Source organism: Jaculus jaculus, chromosome X (assembly GCF_020740685.1).
Source record: "Jaculus jaculus isolate mJacJac1 chromosome X, mJacJac1.mat.Y.cur, whole genome shotgun sequence".
In the NCBI taxonomy this organism is placed as follows: domain Eukaryota; kingdom Metazoa; phylum Chordata; class Mammalia; order Rodentia; family Dipodidae; genus Jaculus; species Jaculus jaculus.
This window is the reverse complement of record NC_059125.1, coordinates 1164072-1183000: the sequence shown is the minus strand read 5'-3', so window position 1 is coordinate 1183000 and position 18929 is coordinate 1164072. Positions and strand designations below refer to the sequence as shown.

At 38.5% G+C, this 18929-nt stretch overlaps 1 protein-coding gene across 2 annotated transcripts in view; it reads left to right on the top strand.

Annotated features, from left to right (window-relative positions):
* Nucleotides 1-18929, top strand: part of Anos1 (anosmin 1) — a 178688-nt gene that overhangs the window by 47811 nt on the left and 111948 nt on the right. For both annotated transcript variants that reach the window (XM_045140836.1, XM_004667903.2), the window contains exon 2: nucleotides 373-420. In XM_045140836.1, the coding sequence (XP_044996771.1) occupies nucleotides 373-420 (48 nt within the window). The remainder of the gene's footprint in view (nucleotides 1-372; nucleotides 421-18929) is intronic.

Sequence of the window (18929 nt, the reverse complement as noted above, 5' to 3'; positions counted from 1 at the left end):
TTTATAAATTTACCAAAACGTAGCACTATGGAAGAAATGTTGTGCAGGGACATTTTTTAATTATTATTGCTCTGCAGAGCAGGAGAGCTGACTGGGGCCCTTCCACACTAGATGTCTAGGACTCTTTATTATTTTATATGTGTTTGTTTTCATCATGAAGTCAATGAGAAAATATAAGTTACATTAGAAACACATTTTCTATGGTTGGAGTTATAGCTTAATGGTAGAGTAGTTGCTTAGCTGTCTTAGGAAGAGAAAAACACCAACGCTGCAAGACTGTTCTTTTATTAATGCAGCAACTTAAAAAATATACTTTCTGTTAGAAAAGAAGAAAATCATCTAATAGGCTAATGTTTCCTTTCCCTTTTGCAGAACAATGGTTCCTTGGTTTGGTGCCAGAATCACAAGCAATGTTCTAAGGTATGTTTTCGGTAATAGTGTGAAAATTTTTTAAAAAGTTTTTTTTTTTAAATTTTGTAATTTACGTTCAAAGAAAGTTGAAAAAAGAGTAGAAGGAAATCACACATGGTCATTTTTTTACAGGTTCCATTTTATACAATTATAGAATAATGTCAAGGGAAAAACACTTGGTACAAAATATGTATACATTTTTATGACATTTTTGTCTCATGCATAGATTTAGTTAATATAGGTTCTACTGAAATCAAGATAGACACATCTGTGGTGATACATACTATTTTGTCTTTCTCCCTGTTCTATAGTTTTTTATTCTGGGGATTAAACATAGAGTTTTGCAGATACTAAACATCCATGCTTCTACTCAGATATACTCATAGCTCTTAGCAATTTTTAAATAAAAATGTTTTGAAGAAAAGCCTTCCAATTACAACAGTTAATGCATTATATTTTTACACAAGTTATTTTGAGATACTTTGGATTGGTTCATAAGAATTTTTGTTAAATAATTTGATTCTTTGAATCCCTCTTTCACATTTTACTTAACCCTTGCTACTCCTAGACACATGCACACACAACCCACACTCAGTTTTCATACTCGTTCATATGTTGTGAGTTTTATGTCAGCCCCTATTATCTCCATCTTCACAAATGCACATATGTAAGTATATATGTGATAGAATTTTGAGTATGCAGATCATGACATTTACAAAGTTAGTTAAGTAATTAGAACAATTTTGGATAATGGAGTTCATTTAATAATTACTACTAGTTGGCCTAACCTGAAGTATAGTTTATTTAAACATTTTGTTTATTTATTTAATTGTTTGTTTACTTAAAATAAGAGAAAGATGGAAGAGAGACATACAGACAGAATGGGTCTGCCCGGGCCTCCAGCCACTGCAAACAGACTTCAGATGCATGTACCACTTTGTGCATCTGGATTTATATGGCTACTGGATAATTCAATTCAGGTTGTTAGGATTTACAGGCAAGCACCTTAACCACTGAGAAATTTCTCCAAACCTCCTTTAGCTTTATAATAAAAATTTGACTGATTATGCTGGCATTGTGTCGTTTAATATGCATGCCTTCCATTCAAAAATGGAATTCTTATGTGAATATTAAGTAACTTAGTAGAAAAGTTTTGCTTGCTTCTGACTGAAGGTCATAAGCAAAAAAATAAAACATGTTAGTTTATAATACATTTCCTCTTCTGTATATTATAATCTATGTGTTTGTTCTGACAAGGCATTCTTCAGAATGTATTTATTAATCACTCTTCAACTGGAATTTTAGATAATTTGTTTATGTCATCATAGTAGGTGGTGTAGAATATTTGCATATATTTGTATATCTATCTATCATCTATCTATCTATCTATCTATCTATCTATCTATCTATCTATCTATCTATCATCTATCTATCTATCTATCTAAAACATGTTATAACATAGATGTGTGTCCATATGACTGACCCACAATATATGGACAATAATTTGTTACATTAGTATTGTCGATTATTTAGTTACCTGTTTTCTTTTTATCACATCAAGAGATTTATATTTTGCGGACTTGAAGATAATTTAAATAGGAGAAACTTATTTGTACTTTTTTTTAAACATTGCAATGAAAGAAAATTTCACCATTAAGATTGTAGATTGTTGAACTATATTGCAGTTGGCATAAAAGCTCACCCATGTCTTTCAACTTCACAAGCAATGAAATAAATTTCTTTTGTCTGAAAACAAGAACAGATCAGTTTGTCACAGTACCACATCAGAAACTCCATCAGAAAAAAGAAAGGTTTTGGTAGAGGGTCAATGGGGAGAGAGAAGGTAACTGTGGGGATCACGATGCAATATATATATAAATTTGTGTGAGTCTATGTGTAATTGTCAAAAATTGGAATAATAAAGCTGGGCGTGGTGGTGCACACCTTTAATTCCAGCACTCGGGAGGCAGAGGTAGTAGGATCACCATGAGTTCGAGGACACCCTGAGACTATATAGTGAATTATTGGTCAGCCTGGGCTAGAGTGAGACCCTACCTCAAAAACCAAAAAAAAAAAAAAAAAAAAAAAAAAAAAAAAAAAAAAAGAAAAGAAAAGAAAAAGAAAGAAAGAAAGAAAGAAAAGTAATAAAAATCATATTTCAATGTACTTTATTTTAAGCTACTTCATATATTTATTAGTCAGTTAATGTAGAAAAATCTAAGTAAAAACAGAAACTGTGTAGGAAATATGAAAATGTAATTCTAAAACTGACAATTTTTTTTATTAGTTTTCTATTCTGCAAGTACAGGCAGTTTAGTACCATTATTAGGCTCATCTATGACCTACCCCTCCCCATTGGCCTCTCCTTGTTGAAGTGTATGGGTCATGCATTGTGGAGTTAGCCCACAGTTATTGGTACGATAGATGTCTCTGTATATCATGACCCAACATGTGGCTCTGACATTATTTCCACCCCCTCTTCTGCAAAATTTCCCTGAGCCATGTTGGGTTCATTTTTGGTCTGCTTCAGTGCTGAGGTGTTGGAGGCCTCTAGGGCTCTGGCTCTCTGATTTGGCAGGAGTTGATTTTTCTCTGTGTTGGTCTCCTTCCCCCTTGTGCTGGTATCCATTTCATCAGGAAAAGTGCACCCTTGCTTGTTTCACCAATTTTCCTTAGTTTCAGTCAGGGCCCTTTTGAGGTATGCTGAGGTGGCTCTCTCCTTAGGATCTGCATCTATGTGAAAAAGAGAAGCAGATTCTCCAGGGAAGAGTAAGTTAGCACCAGGACAAATGAGATAGCCCTTACTTTTTTATAGAGAATTTAATAGGTGTAGGCCCTCTTGTAGCCCATGATTGATGGTATTGGAGAGTGGTCTTAAGTTTGGATATGGTTCTGACTTGTTTCCCAGCTCCAGCTATGGGTCTCATACCACTGAGGGGATCAGTTAGCAAGAGCAGTTGGTTCCCCACCATGGCTGTGTGCCACTATTGCACTTGTGTGGGCATCACACCAGGTTATTTGCTGCTAAGTAGGTTGGACCATGAGTTGCTTGGACAGATATTGGTCGTTTACCCCAGTTGCCCATGTAGCACCTTCTGGCACTAGACGCGCTGACTGGGGAATGACTCTCTCCTGGCTTACAGCCATGCCATTCCATTTTACATGTCAGCTTCATATGCTGTCTTCAGCAATAGCGTCTTACCATTAACCTTTGTTGGGTCATCAAGTACTCTGACAGAAATCTGTCATTCTTTTAGGAAACCTTGTAGGTTTCTCTGATCAAATTCTCATTGTGGGTGATAGCCCCATGCTGGTACTGGGAGTTACAGGTCAGTGTCCCCTAAGAAAATGAGAAAAAAAGGTAACTAATATATAGGAGTTATAGAGGAGAGAGAGAGGGGGGGAGGCAGGGAGGGAAGATGTAGAGGGTTTAGGTTAGACTTGATCCTACCCTCTCCAGCGTCTTGTGGTTCAGGTATTTCCTGTAAGGGCCTGGTGAAGGTTCAGCCATTTAGTCTGCCTTTTAGGAAGTAGAATTTTATGGTACCATTGCTGTTTGGGTCTAGATTAGTTAAAACTGACAAAATTTTTAAGATTGTCTTTTATTTTGGATTCTTGGACATGAATCTTACCTACTAACCAAACTTTGTCATCTCCTTTGGAAATTACCATGTCAGGATAGATGTGAAGACAATTGCAATGGGCATTTCTTTGGGATTCATTAACTACTGTGTAGGTATTTCCCTCTGAGTAATTAATGGGTTTCGTGGTGAAGGAGAAAGGGAAATTGAAGTTGCAAATACTTGATATTGATGCTGAAGTCACTTAACAACCAAACATGATGACACTGAAGTTTCAATCACCTCTCTCTCCCCTATGATTCGATGCATGTGGATCAATAATGTAAAATACCTTTTTTAGAGTCAGATGTGGTATACACCTGTAATTCTAGTACTAAGGAAGATGAGCCAAGAGGATTGGGATTTAGGGGCCAGTCTGGCCCACAGCAACAATCCCTGTCTCAAAACAAATAAAAACACTGATGAAATAAAAGACATTTTGTAAATTATCAGAACAGAAGCATGAGAAAATGCAGAAATAAGGCTGTCCATACAATTTTTTTAAATAAGTATTGTCAAAAATAGGCGATTAAAAGCATTATTATAAGACATACACTTTTTTGATCATTTCTGGTTACCATTTACAAAGCCTGAATGGTCCACCTTCACAATTCTTTTACATTCTCTCCTCCTCACATGACTCCAGCCCTCATCTTTGATTTGTGTCATGGTTTTCCTCCACATTTTAATGTATCAGCACCATGGCAGACATCCAAGACTCACCCATGTTCCAAGCAATTTAATATCCACATGTATACCTTTTGACAATACAAGTGTATCCTACCACTATCTACTGTAAGCTTCTTGATACATTCTCATTTCAGACTAGTCCTTTCCTTAGTCCCAACAACCCCATCTCTGTCTTTAGTGTTATTTCTTTCCCCTCTACCATACTCAACGATGTTCATTCTAGTACCCACCAGGCTCCTTCTTTGGATAGATAATCAGCTCATCCTCTTTTTATCATTCTGATGTCCATACAGATTCAACCTTCTCAATCATGTCTTTCCATCATTCCCTAACCCTCTTGCATGCTTCATTGTTCCCACCACACTCAGATATGACATTGTATCCCTTTAAATGCTTATAATTCCATCACCTTACCAGAGAAGAAATCCAATAAATAGATTTATTATGGGCACATATATAGATAGACCATAGATGGTAGATAGGTAAAAGATGGATGGCAGGTAGATAGATAGAGACAGTTGATAAATTGATGAAAATGTGATAGATGGAAACACACACACAGAGGCAAAGAAGCTTTATGAAGTCAAGAATTTTGCACTCTTTTTCACTGTGGTAAAAAGCCTGAGCCTAGAATATATATTTTTTAACCCATAGTAGCTGGACAATGAACATTTGAAATAAATGAACACAACTCATGGATTCCATTGTTTTCTTCTTTAAATTGTATCATACATCATCTTTAGGGAAATAAAGTATACATAATTCATTTTTTTATCTGGGTGACTTAGCATGGTTATTTGTTACTCAATAGGAAAAATTGTCTTTTTTTTTTTTCTCTCCTATGTTGGGTTCCATACTGGGGTATCAGAATGGTGAACTGTAAGGTCATTTTCTCTGACCATCATTCAAGAGAATACAGTGACTGTCTAATACAGGTCTACAGAGTGATGTATGCTAGCAGGCAATTTTGTTCCTTAAGGATGTTACATAGTGGCTAAAGATGCCTTTGTAGGCCTGAAGAAATGTATTAATTTGTAAAACACATGCCATGCAAATATGAGGACCTAATTTTGGTGGAGAGCTTGGTGGAAACTTTGGTGGAAGACTTCTGACATTAACCTCTGGCCTCTAAATGCACACAAATATGTGCATACACACACACACACACACACACACACACACACACACACACACACACAGCAGTATATTTCTATAATCTCAGCACTGGGGAGAGTACACATTTACTGAAAAGTCCGTAGGTTCTGCTGGTTAGCTAGTCTAGCTGAAGCATTGAGCTCCACAGTTAGTGAGACCCTGTCAAACTAAGGTGGAGAATTGTTGAAGAAGACATCTGGTATTGACCTGTTTTGTCCACATATATCAGTACACATGGGCTCACATATACATGCATCCATATACATAGCAACACACATACACACATACATGCACACCATACACACACAAGCATGAAAAAAATCCATTAATTTCTTCTCTTTTTCTCAGTTGATTAGGCTGTACACTGATTGAACATGAGGTACCTTTAGAACAGATTTTCTGTATTCTTTCTGTCATGTTCCTCTACCTAATGTCTCAGTTGATACTTCTTTCATGAGCAAACAATTTTCACCTACAAATAATCTATTCCATCAATGGCATTCCTTACTATGTGTGTGTATGTATGTATGTATATATGTATGTATGTATGTATGTATGTATGTATGTATCTATCTATCTATCTATCTATCTATTATCTATCTGCTTATCTATCTTTCTATCTCCTCTCTCATCTATCGTTATCAAGTACATATCATATATCTGCTATGTATCTTTCCATCATCTACCAACATATCTACATAACTCTGATCTTTCCATCATCAATCACCTCTACCATCTATTATCAACCAATCTGTCTCCTAGGACATTTCTCCTTTGAACCATATGTAACATACTACTGATTGTCTCCTTATTTCACAAATGAAGCCAAATCTTTGGCACATGTTACTCTATATAGGCAAAAGGATCATGTCTTCACTTTCTAAAATATTTTTACTTTAATGTTAGGTTCAGAGGTACCTTTCAAATCCTTGTGTCTCATAATGCCATTTTTGGTGACAAGCCCACTGTTTGATGGGAAGCATGCATGTCCATCCTGGGCCAGCACTGTTTCTCACCAACTTGCCTTTTATTTCCCATTTGGCTTTGAGTTTATGTGTTGAAAGCAAGGATTTGGGGCCCCAGTCTTGTTGTCTTGGTCTGCTTCTTTGATCTCAGTGGGAGTTCTGTACTTACAAGGGCCATGACTCCAAACAAAGTAATTCTCCTGCTTTCTTCAGAGCCAAAATTGGAGGGGAAGAAGATTGGTTTTGCTGGTATGAACATCTGGATGGATTCATGTGATGTCTGTGAAATTTATTGGATCAGGGTCAAACCTCTGGCACACAACTGAATGTGACTGTTGAAGGATTTGCTTTGTATCGGATGTTCTATGAGTTATATGGTAATGAGTATAAATCCATTAAAGCCCAAGGGGAGATGTGAAAACAGCATACATGGAAATACATTCTATGTCCAGGATCCTAAGAAGCAAATATGAATGTCTTTTGTTTTGAAAAGTCAAACAATGAACAACACATTAAAATATCAAGTGTTTTCCATATTTTAGACTTATTATAATACTTTCTGGTATTTGTATGATAGTCTTCAACCTTATAAGTGATAGATTTCAAGGGGCAAGATTGATACAGAATACACATCTGCTGTCCAACTTGGTGGTCTTTCAGAAGTCACCAACTTTGTCAGATCTAAGATCACATTTGACAATAGCTATTAGGAGGCATGTCACTCAATGTCTCCTTGTAGAAGACATATCAGGTGAGGTATGGTGTGATAAGTTCTCCTTATGTTGGATAGCAATGTTACTAGTTCTTCAAGTGAAGATAATGTCTAGTACTTATGAGAAAATAAATATGTCATTGTATTTAAAGGGAAGTGATTAATGTTCTATGATTTGCTTAAACCATTGGACTTAAAGTTCATTGAATACATGCACAAAATAACTCTTTGAGTGTGTAATGTTTCACCTACTGTTCCTTAGAAAAAGCCATCAGTGGGGCTGGAAAGTTGCCTCAGAAGGTAAAGTGAAGGGTGGAATTTTGAGCTGGAGAGATGGTTTAGGTTAAGGGGCTTGCCTGCAATGCCTAACGACCCAGGCTCAATTCCCCAGTATGTCATTTGCAGTGGCTGGAGACTCCTTATAAAGGACTTAGTGAAGTTGAAAATCAAAGTGATCAGCAAGCTTAAACTAAGGCAAAACTTGAGGCATTATTCATTCCACCTCAGTGAACAGAAACATTAAGGTGGATGACATCTCCAATATGATTAGAGAAAGAAAAGACTGAGAAAATTAACATCTAGGTGGAGTACCAAAATCAACATGCAATTTCAAAATACAATTTCTTGGACTAGGGTGATGTCTCAGTTGGCAACGCAAGCCTGAATGCCTGAATGTAGATCCCCAGAGCCCACATCTAAAACGCTGGATATAGAGATATAAGCCTGTAATCCCAGATCTGGGAAGGTGAGAAACAGGTGGATCCTAGGGCTTGCTGGCAAACTGGTGATATCTATGCTTAGTGAAAGACTTTGGCTCAATGAAAAATAAGGTGAAGAGTGAGTGATGAAGAAGCTAAAGATGCCCGACAATGGACTTTTTGTCTTCACATGCGTGTGCACACATATGCAACCACACATACACATACACATGTATCCTCTGGACACAAAATACCATTTGTACAATATTATGTAACTAGTCCTGAGGTTTGGGAGGGGCTGCTGAAAGGCTTCTGGTGGTAATGCCACTCCCCCACTCCTGAAATTATATTTGACAGGGGAGGCAGTTTGAAGGGCAGTCTTTATGGGTGTGTTACCTACCACTGCCATTCACATGCTGTTTTCTGTCTTCATGCTGAGAATTGTTATTTGACATATTAGTGTATATGTGAGTGATCTTTAGCTGACAGCAATTGGGACATTCCTGGTATAGTTTGCCTGGAAACCTATTTGATATAAGAATGTGCAAAAGTCCCTGTTAGGCAGATAGCAAAATCAATGTGCAAGTCAAAGAATGGGTTATTATTTAGATTTACATCTAATAGGGACAAGTTAATAGCTCAATGTGTTTCTCATTTTCCTTGTCAATTTCATGGGTGTGAAAGGCTTTTCCACTTGCTGTAAGCTTCCAAGACAAGACATGTGCACACAGTAATGCTCCATAATTCTCCATCCTCATTCTTCCCTAATCCCCAAATTATTCATTTCTTCATTCAATGATGAAAGAAGATGCCAAGGAAATCTCTTTGGTTCACAGTTGATGAAGGTTTCCTTTGAGCTAGCTGTAGCAAGAGAATCTGCTTGGAACATATGAAAGCCATCTGAATCAAGATGCATTACATGGTGATTATGATCTGCCAGATGTTTTGAAGTTGTAATGTGTCTATCTGAATGCATGCAAAGAGTTAGTGAGCTCCACATGCTTGAAGATACTGAGATTTTTTCCTGGGCACTATTAAAAAAAGTGGTGAGGCTGGGGATGTAGCTTAGTTGGTAGAGTACTGGTCTAGTATGGGCAAAGCCCTGGGTTTAATATCAGGATGACTGAGGCATTATGGCACATGCCTGTAATCCCAACACACAAGTGCTTATTTCTTTCTCTACAGATGAAAAATAGTAAGCTGAGGAAGGTGGTACACGCCTGTCAATCCAGCACTTGGTTGGATGAGGCAGGAAGACTGGTGTGCACTCAAAGCTAGTCTGGGCTACATGGCGAGTACAAGGGCAGTGTGCGCTACCATTTGCAACCCTGTCTCAACAAATAAATAAGACACTAATCTTTATAGGAAAATGAAACTAGGATTTAATTTCAGTTCAATTTTTAGGAGTTGACTGAATATGGATGATCTTCTGCTATTTAATTTGTATGAAAGAAGGAATGTAGACTAATGACCACAAAGTAATGTAATCTGCCTTTCTCAGAAGTTCTTACCTTTTAAATGGTAGCAGGATCAATCTGTTTTTTTTTTTTCAATTTTATTTTTAAGTTTTGCTTGTATGTGTGGTGTGTGTGAGGTTAATGCACATGTATGTGTTCTTATGCCCATCTGTGGTGGCTAGAGTAAAACATCAGATGCCCCACTCCATCAATTTTCTATCTGGTCTTGTTTAATTTATTATTTATTTGTTTGTTTGTTTATTAATTGAGTGTCCTCAGAATCTTTCATCATTTCCTTGGTGCAGGTTGTCAGGTTCACCATGAGAGCAGCACTCATGTTTAAAATGCCATTTCCTCTGTGGTATCAAGTGGATCTTGTCCGATGTGCAAAAGGTGGCTCATCTCATGATAGGCAGTCAGCTATCTTTTGAGCTGGAGTCACCTTTTACTGATTTCATTGCTTGCAGGGCTGTGAAAATTCTCAGTTTTCTTCTTCCTGCAGCACAGGGGTTACAGGTGCATATGGCCATGCCCAGTTGTTTTACATCAGATCTGGAGATTTGAACTTGGGGCTCTGAAGACCCCTCTGGTTCCTATGCTTGTGCAGGAAGCAACTTAATCACTGAGCAAACTCTTCAGCCAAAATCTGAGTTGTAAAAAATGAAATTCTACTACATTTGTATATCTATTTTGCAATGAATTCATGTCAGAGAACATCCACATGAGACTTCTCAGAGGTGTTTCTTTGGGTAATTTGAGGTGTGTGTCTGCCTCTGTGTATGTTCTTAATAGCTAAGGAGGACAGTTATATTAATTAAATTATTAAAATAGTTTATATTATTTTTAAGTATATTTTTTGCATGCTCATAACTGCATGGGAGTGAGCTTTTTTTGTTCTGGGTTAAAAGAGAAAAATTATTTTTTTTTTCCTAAGGTGCTTCTGTCACACATTATCTTTTTATATATTGAAACAAAGTCTCTATATATAGTCCTGGCTGGCCTGGAACTTATGGTCCTACTGCTTCAATTTCCAGAATGTAAGATTACAGATGTGAACCACCACACCTGGCTCTCCTTTTGCTGTTTTTAATGCATATCTATGCAGAAGTGAGGCTGCTTTTTCATTACAGACAAATACCATTATTTGGACCTTTAGTTGCACAATGAATGAAAAAATAAAGAATAGTTTGCTGCTTAAGTGACTGTAGAGTGTCAACAAAGTCCCATATCCTTGTGATCTACCAAAGAGGAGACTATCACACTCCCTTTATCTTTGTTCTCCCAAAAGCTACTGGAGAATAAGTGTTTATGGGTGCCTGATGAATGAGTCCCTTCCAGATGAGCTTCAATCTATTTCTTGTTTACAGGATGAAGTTAAGAACCTTTGTCATTTTAAGACCATCCTTTAATGAATGGCATTTCCTGAATTCTAATTGCTCTGTGAAATACGTGTGCCCTTGCCAGAAAGCCTCTTCTTTGGAACAGAACTTGTTGATGGCCTTAAAGAAAGAATATAGATTAACAAGTGAAACAACCTCTCTATCTCTGGACTTCTTGCCTTTTATATTGCAAATGGAAAAAACCCTGGCTCCATTTTAGGAGAGAGTTTACTTCTAGCATGGTATCAGTTTTAACTATGGCTCCTCAAGAAATTGGTAGAATTCTTTCATCCTTCAGTTACTCTGAATTTTACAGTAGGTAGGGTTTTCCCTCTAACACTTCCTATTTGCAAAGTGCAACATAACAACACATTCTACATTCAAACTGATTTCATGCATTTGGGAGATTTTGGCTTATCTTTGAATCATGTTTGTCCATTTGTTTATTTATTATTAATTTCTTTCACCCTAGTATTCATTTTCCCTTTATCTTATTTTTTCACTTAGCGATGATTCATTTTTGACTCTCACCACTCACTGCGTTATAAGTCATGGATGAGTAAGATATCTACGTGTAGATTTCTACATCAGCACATATATTATTTAATAACTAGAATATTATCCCGTTGTGCCTGAAGCTTGTCTGATGGTTTGTTTTGTTGCTTGGACCGTTTGATACAGAATTTCCTAGTTAAAGAAGATGCAGGAATAAAACACTTGTATGAATACCAATGATCTTTCTTTGGGCTGGGAATAATGATTGTGGAATTGTGCCATGGTTGGAATAGCAAGGGTTGCGCCTTATAAATTGGGTAATGGTGGTGACCGGGCAAGAAAAAGGAGACCAACTTAAATCATGAAAACAAGGAGTGTGTTCTGATGGGAAATGAGGTAAGTGGAACAAAGGTGAAGGCCTTTTGTTTTTGTGGCCCATTGGAGCTGAAGGGGTTTGGCCCTGTCTTCACAGATCCCAAGTTGTAAATAGCAGAGGTCAAAAAATAGTATTTAACACTGAACAATAAAGAAAAGACTTCTCTCAACTGGATCTTTTCAGAGCAGAGCTACCAGTGTGAGCAAGTTCATTTTCCATTTGTGTGTGGGGAAAAATGAGTAAGTGTGCACTTTGTAAAGGTTTCTTTCTTTTCTTTTTTTCCTCTTTCTTTTTCTCTGGCTTTCTTTCTTTCCCTTGTCTTCCCCCTCTCCTTTTCTCTCTATTATTATTATTATCGTAAATGTTTATGTTGATTTCTATGAAGGGCTTTCTCTCAGTCGGCCTGAGGTTACACGAGTCCAAGTTGAAAGTTTGAAGCATGGCAAGATAAATATTGATGAACTGGATTTCAGCTTCTTTAACTACAATGGAAATGCCACTCAAGTGACAGAGCTGGGACAGTGATGTGATTTCCATTACCCTGACAGCATCGTTCATGCCAGTTGAAGGAAAATGAAGAGTTGTTCGGTGGCTCCGTTATACAGGGGTTTGTAAATTGTCTTGAGTTCTTTTCAAATCTAGGGAGGCCAGGATAAACACATAAAGCCATATGGTTATTTAATAACTAGAATGGGTTGTTTAAATAGAAGACATTTGTTGGTGGTTTGCAAAACAGGAGTGTGTGACATTGTCTTATTAAATAATATGCCTTTGAATGCAATACAAGTGATGGATACATGTACGGAGCAGTATTTACATGAAGCGCCCTGGGAACTAAGATGAGCTTTATAACTGTGCAAGAAAAGGTCATTTTAGGAGTGTGGCAGGTGCCTTACCTCTGTCCTTTGAAGACTTTTACATGTACCTGAATTGGAGCACATGGGGACCAAAAGTCTCACTACTCATATCTGCCTGGGGTGCATCTTGTCCGGGTTCTGCATTCTAACGGAGGTGGGTTTTGGGCGGATGTGCTTCTCCTCTTCCTGTTCTCACAGCTGACCTGGCAAACGTGTTCAGTTGTAGATGAGTGAGCAGTGTTTCCCAAGGGAAACCTCATAATGGCTTGGGGACTTGGGATCTATGAAGATTCATGCTTTCAAATTTAGGGGTGTGTGTTCTGCAGTTTTCCTTGTGGAAGGGGTGTGCGTGCATGTGCATGCGCTTGTGTGTGTGTGTGCGTGTGTGTGTGTGTTGGGGGGATGTGTGAGTTTTGGCTTTTTACATTGAACTCTATGCACGTTTTCGCTTTTTGTATGAGGAAATAATGCCTGCACTACGGATAACCCTCCCCTCCTCCTAAATCCTTCCACAGAATGATACTTACGAAGGCCGCCATTCTCAAGCTCTAAATGCGTCTTTAACTTTGCTTTATCTGCTTCACTGAGCACAGTGTAGCAAGCCTGGGGAATTCACATTATGGCCTGCGAACAACCTTCCCCATTCTCTAGAGCTCTTTGGGCACAGAAATAATCCCTTCCTAGAAGCTTTTTTTTTTTTTTTTTTTGAGAAAGCCGCTGAGCTATGCAGCTTAATCAACTGTAAATCTTGCCACCTTGAAAATCTTGCATGAGGCAGCATCCCTAAGTGGTTTGAGTACCAGGAAGACTTAGTGCTTAGTGTTCTTAAAGACAGATGCCAGTTCTAAGAGCTTGGGCAAATTCATCACAACTGCATTCATATCAAGATGATTTAATTTACTCCTTTGTTATTTTAGTGACTCTCAACAACTTTTATATTTCATCTTTCTAGATGGGTGTGCTAATTAGCTAATGGTATCCAATTATTTTTGTTCTTACTTTTTAAAAACAGTGCTGGGGTTGAATTTAGAGTCTTGAGTATGTGAGGCAAGTACTCTACCATTGAGCTACAGTTGCAGCCCTACAAATGCATTTATTTGCCATGGTCTAATGCTCTGCCATTCTGCTGGGTCCTCCACTTGTGTTCTACACATATTCATGATTCCCTATGTTATTTCTTGGTCATTTTGAGGCACCAATGGCAATGAACCTGCTTAGATCCTTCACTTTTGATTGGCAATGGAAATTTTCTAAGTGGGAGTGAGTGTTGGTAGTTCACATTTTCTGTAATATGTTGAAATCATTTTGGTCAGTCTCAACATGACATTTAGAAAGGGATAGTAGTGTGACTAGAGACAGTAGCATCTGCATATATCTGTGCAGCCCTGTGCTACAGTGCTCAGGATTAGAACATCATCTACCTGATGAGCACAAAGCTATGCTATTTTGCCTGGGTTTCTCTCAGACTTTCAAGATAATGTCAGTCATGCACTTGTGCAGCATATATCCAGTCTTTATAAAAATATTTATTTATTTATCCAGTTATTTATGAGAAAGAGAGAGAGAGAGAGAGAGAGAGAGAGAGAGAGAGAGAGAGAGAGAGAGCAGATAGAGAGAATAGGCATGCCAGAGCCTCCATCCACTGCACATAAATTTCAGGCATGTGACACCTTATGCATCTGGTTTACTTGGGCCCTGGGATAGCATATCTGGATTCATAGGCTTTGCAGGCAAGTATCCCAACTGCTAAGCCATCTCTCCAGCTTTTTTTTTAGTTCAAATAATAACATTCACCACAGTCTATATAATGGAGCAATGACATGCTTCTCTTATTTTCAAGGTTCCAGATAAGAATTCAACTATAGCTCAATAAGGTTCCTCTTCTTTGTCTCAATATTTCTCCATCAATCATGCACATAAATCACTGAAATATTTTTTGCTCAGCTCCTTACTGGCCATTTCTGACTAATGACACGATTGAAGCCAGAGGTTGAGGAAATAGCTAAGTTGGTAAAGTGCTTACTAGGCAAGCATGAGGACCTGAGTTCAGATCCCCCATCGCCCACATAAAATTCATGCATGGCAGCAAATACCTGTAATTCCAGCATTGTTGACACAGAGACAAAGCATCCCTGGGGCTTGCTGACTAGCTTGTCAAGTTGAATTAGTGTGCTCAAGGTTTAGTGAGAGACCTTGTCTAAAAAGATAAAGTGTAGGGCAATTGAGAAAGGTACCTTATATCAACTTCTGGCCTTACATGCACTCATGTGTATGTGCACCTGCATACATGTTCATACATCTACATGCACATCAGAGACACACATACACATGCAAAAAATATTTTATGTCCCTTAGTCCTTAGTATGATTCAACTTTTCAATGCCTTAAAAAAATGCCTGAGTAATCAACTTGAAGGGAGGAAGGGTATATTTTGGTTTATGGTTTCAGAATTTTCAGTCCATGGTCAGTTGGGCTTGTTGTTTTGAGCTTGTAGCAAGACATGATTATATGGTGGAAAATTTCTGTTCACCTACTGGTGACCAAAAAGTAGAAAGAGGAGAGAAAGGATTCAGGTCTCCTGTCTCATATGTTAGACTTTTTATCACTGTGACAAATACCTAAAAGAAACAAACTGAGGGAGAATATATTTGGGGCTCACACTTTCTGAGGTTTTAGTGCACGGTTAACTGGCTCCATTGTTTTGGGGTTTGATGAGGCAAGGTATCATGGCGGTGGTTGAGTGGGGAAGCAGAGTAGCTAGCCTCAGAGCAGGAGGAAACAAAGTGAGAAAGTGTTTGTCCTAATGGCTCTCCTCCTTCTTTCCATTTAATTAATTAATTAATTAATTAATTAATTAATTAATTTGAGAGCGTCAGACACAGAGAGAAAGACAGATAGAGGGAGAGAGAAAGAATGGGCGTGCCAGGGCTTCCAGCCTCTGCAAACGAACTCCAGACGCGTGCGTCCCCTTGTGCATCTGGCTAACGTGGGACCTGGGGAACCGAGCCTCGAACCGGGGTCCTTAGGCTTCACAGGCAAGTGCTTAACCGCTAAGCCATCTCTCCAGCCCTCCATTTAATTTTATCTGAGATACAAACCTATGATATGGTCCCACCCATATCCAGTGTGGGACTCCCCCATTTTGGTAGATTCCCTCTGGAAATGCTCACACAGACATGTAACAAGGTGTGCATTACTAAACTTCTAGGTACTTCTCAGTCCAATCAACTTGGCAATTAAGGTTAACCATCAAACTCCTAATGACCCTACGGCCTTTTATGAAGCATTACCGATTTTGAAAATAATAATTGTTGACAATTTTTATATATGTATATCATGTATTTTGATTACAATCACCTCCTTCTCCCTGCTACTGAACCTTTCCCCCCAGCTAGTCCCTCTTCTTCCTTGATATATATATATATATATATATATATATATATATATATATATATATATATATATATTTAGCTTTTTTAAAAAATTAGTTTCCTATTCAGCAAATACAGGCAGTTTGGTACCATTATTAGGCTCATCCATGACTTAACCCCTCCCCATTAGCCCCTCCTTGTTGAGGTATATGGGTCGTGCATTGTGGAGTTAGCCCACAGTTATGGGAAAGATAAATGTCTTTACATAACATGACCCAACATGTGGCTCTGACATTCTTTCTGCCCCCTCTTCCGCAAAATTTCCCTGAGCCATGTTGGGTTCATTTTTGGTCTGCTTCAGTGATGAGGTGTTGGGGGCCTCTAGGGCTCTGGCTCTCTGATTTGGCAGGAGTTGATTTTTCTCTGTGTTGGTCTCCTTCCCCCTTGTGCTGGTATCCATTTCATCAGGAAAAGTGCACCCTTGCTTGTTTCACCAATTGTCCTTAGTTTCAGTTGGGTCCTTTTGAGGTATGCTGTGGTGGCTCTCTCCTTAGGATCTGCATCTATCTGAAAAAAGAGAAGCAGATTCTCCACCAAAGAGTAAGTTAGCACCAGGACAAATGAGATAACCCTTACTTTTTTATTAGAGAGTTTAATAGGTGTAGGCCCTCTTGTAGCCCATGATTGATGGTAGCTTGATATTGGAGAGAGGGCTTATATTTGGATATGGTTCTGACTTGTTTCCCAGCTCCAGCTATGGGTCCCATACCACTGAGGGGATCAGTTAGCCAAATCAAGAGCAGTTGGTTCCCCACCATGGCTGTGTGCCACTATTGCACTTGTGCAGGCATCACACCAGGTTATTTGCTGCTAAGTAGGTTGGACCATGAGTTGCTTGGACAGATATTGGTTGTTTTCCCCCAGTTGCCCATGTAGCACCTTCTGGCACTAGACGAGCTGACTGTCTGGGTACTGACTCTCTCCTGGCTTTCAGCCATGCTGTTCCATTTTACGTGTCAGCTGCATATGGTGTCTTCAGCAGTAGGGTCTATTCTTGTGTATATGTGTGACCTGGTAATTTTAATTAGAGTTGCTTACATGGCCATGTATGGGGAATTATTTACCAGAAAACCTGTAATTGGCCAGTGACTATAAAACTGGAGAAAATGCACCTCCCCACCCTTAACTCTTGCCTACTAATAACTAACTCCTCTGGGAAGCATGATGAGGCTACACCTCATAAAGTTTCCATCACCTTCCGATTGCATCATGAACTAAACATTTGACTCATGGGTCTTTGAGGTGATGTTTTAAATCTAAGATGCAGCACTGTTTTAGTTCCTGTATCTTAATTCAAAAATGTGTCCTCTGATGTTTGAGAGGTTGAAAACAACATTGTTTAGCTTAGTCTATGGGCACCAGTGCTCTCAATGTGCATGATTCACTCTACTATTGCCTGGATCAATAAGCTTAATCATGCTTCTTAACCCTGTGCTTCTCTCTGGATAAAAACGTATGAATCTGGGCTGGAGAGATTGTTTAACAGTTAAGGCATGTGCCTGCCAAGCCAAACGACCCAGCTTAGACTCCCCAGTACCCATGTAAGCCAGATAAACAAGGTGGCACGTGCATATGGGGCTCGTTTGCAGCCACTAGAGGTCCTGATGCATCCATTTCTTTCTTTCTCTCTCTCTCAAATAAATAAATAAAAATAAAACATTTAAAAAGTCATCAATCAGAAAAAAACATGGGCTTGAGATATGGTTTAGTGGTTAAGGAGCTTGCCTACAAAGCCATAGAACATAGGTTCAATTTCCTAGGACCCACGTAAGCCAGATGCACAAGATGGTGCATGCATCTATAGTTTGCAGTAGCTAGAGGCTATGGTGCGTCCATTTTCTCTCTGCTTCTCTATCTCTTTCTCAAATAATGGGAAAGTGTGGGGGTGGGGAGGGAGGGAATTACCATGGGATATATTTTGTAATCATGGAAAATGTTAATAAAAATTTTAAAAAAACACATGAAGATTCTCTAAATCATTCAAGGTAAAAACTCAAAATCCTAATTAACAATTTTGTTTGCTGTATGCTTATACATAGCTCCCTGCAAAATCCTTCAGATTAATCTTTCAGACTGTTCCCTTTATGCCTCTGATGTCACCCAAGTCCTCACTGTCCCTGAAAACTCCTATTACCACAACAGCTATTTGGATATTTTGTCAGTCTTCATGGCTCCCCATTCCTTCATTTCATGGTTTTGAAGTTTAAGCATATTTAAGAATCTCTTGGTATGCTTGCCCAAATGTAGGTTCCTGGTTTCTACCTGTGGGAAAGTTGTAGTATCCCTGAGGTGTTGCCTGAGAGCCTGTAGCTCAGAGCATCTTACTGGATGCTGGTCTTGTTTGTCCAGATCTGATCCTGAGCTCATCTTTTTGGCATCCTTCACAGTTGAGTCCTTCTTACCCTAACTTTCATATGGGGGAAGGAACAATTTTTACAAATGGAAAGTTATGTCATCTCTACCAAAGGAAAATGTATTCTCTCCCTTTAGCAAGAAGAAGAAAGGCAGAGAGTTCTTTCTACATCTCCTGCTTCTCAGTTGTTTTAACTGATAATAATCCTTTTGCAAAAGTGGCATAATTTGGAGTGGTATATCTGGTGTTTTATATTAGAGAATATGGGTGATATATAACCCAGGGACCTATTAACACATTTGGCTTGTGCTAGATATAGAATGGAAGTAC